This window comes from Gossypium hirsutum, chromosome D03 (assembly GCF_007990345.1).
Source record: "Gossypium hirsutum isolate 1008001.06 chromosome D03, Gossypium_hirsutum_v2.1, whole genome shotgun sequence".
Lineage (NCBI taxonomy): Eukaryota > Viridiplantae > Streptophyta > Magnoliopsida > Malvales > Malvaceae > Gossypium > Gossypium hirsutum.
In genome coordinates this window covers 1,888,162-1,889,569 of record NC_053439.1, presented here as the reverse complement: position 1 = coordinate 1,889,569, position 1,408 = coordinate 1,888,162, and the positions used below count along the sequence as shown (strand labels likewise).

Below are 1,408 nucleotides of genomic sequence, written 5' to 3'. Positions count from 1 at the left end.
TGAGAAAGTAACATGGTTGAAACCCTAAACTTGGAACTCACAATTCATTTATCACTAAACTAATAACTAGTTGCCACCTTCTTTATTTATTATTGTATCATTAGTTTTCTTTTTCGTAATTCCCACATAACATAAATTATGTTGAAATACTGTTGACAACTTGCTCTCCCAAGCTTTGAAATCTTCTATAAATAGCAATATGGGGAAGTGGTTCATAGGCAGAGTTGCTAGTCTAGTGTCTTCGTCCCTAGTTTTCGATATATCAAGCAAGCTTTTTTAAGCTATTGCTTGGCTATATCTTCTCTCCCTTTAGATCATATATAGATTCACAAAACAATTCAAATTATGGCACAAAACAAGCAACTCTCCTTTCTTGTTCTCCTTTTGCTTGTTTCCTTCCTGCAAATTCAGTGCATTGTAGGAAGGCCTTTGATATTGGATCAGAAGGAAACAGGGACTGAAGGCAATAAAGCTGTTGTTGCCAACACGCAGTCTCTAGCTCCACCTTCACCACCAACACCGAGTGTGGTTGTCGGAGCAACTGAAACCCCGCCACCCAAAAATGCGAACGATTTCAGGCCTACAGCTCCTGGCCACAGTCCGGGAGTTGGCCATTCCCTTCAAAACTAGGTTAAAAAACGAAGTGTTTCATCACCATGTTAATCGTGCATTGCAAAAAACAGAGAGTTTTATATCGTGCATGGTGACAGTAGAAGAGTTCATCCTGGTTAGGTTTCTCTATTATTTGACATGTGTTTGGTTTCAATTTCAGTTTGAGGTAAATTAGGTTTGAGTGTTGTTTGGAAATGGGAAATTGATCATTTGTACTTTGTCTGTTAAATGCTCAAATCTAGAAAAAAAAATGTATGCAAAATATTGATAGTGAAGTCAATTAGGCAATGAAATTCAAGGGTTTTTTCAAGCTCAACTGCATGATTCAAAAGATCGACGAATGAGTGATAGTGGTATAAGTTCACTTTCCAATAAATTAATTTATTCTCATTCTCTGTAATATTAAAAAGAGTCATATATGACTAAATTTCCACATAAATAATATTTATTATTTAAAAAATTGTCATTTATCAGTTTAATAAAATTATAATTTAAAAGTTTGTATGATTTTGAAAATAAAATATTTTACTTGTGCAAAAAAAAATTGTAATCTTTTAAACCCTAAATTTATTTGATTCTTTTCAATAATGTAAATATAAAATTAATTTATTTAAAAATAGAAAATTTAATTTATCCACTGCAATAAAGGAACATCACAAATACTTTACTCGTTTTCTGTTCTAAAATGGGAAATAACACTTATTTAGCATAAAGTTTATGTTTAATCGACCTTCATTAAGTAGCTAGTTAACTGAGTCAAAATCCATGAATCAAATATTAGTATATACATTCAATA

At 32.0% G+C, this 1,408-nt stretch overlaps 1 protein-coding gene across 1 annotated transcript; it reads left to right on the top strand.

Annotated features, from left to right (window-relative positions):
* The first annotated feature begins 345 nt into the window (after positions 1-345).
* On the top strand, positions 346-630 carry LOC107907802 (precursor of CEP5). Its single transcript, XM_016835118.1, has one exon. The coding sequence runs from the start codon at positions 346-348 to the stop codon at positions 628-630; it is 285 nt and encodes a 94-aa protein (XP_016690607.1).
* Positions 631-1,408: the final 778 nt, after the last annotated feature.

Excerpts from the sequence above, each read along its gene's own strand:
- LOC107907802 (XM_016835118.1), top strand. The coding sequence starts at position 346 with ATGGCACAAAACAAGCAACTCTCCTTTCTTGTTCTCCTTTTGCTTGTT.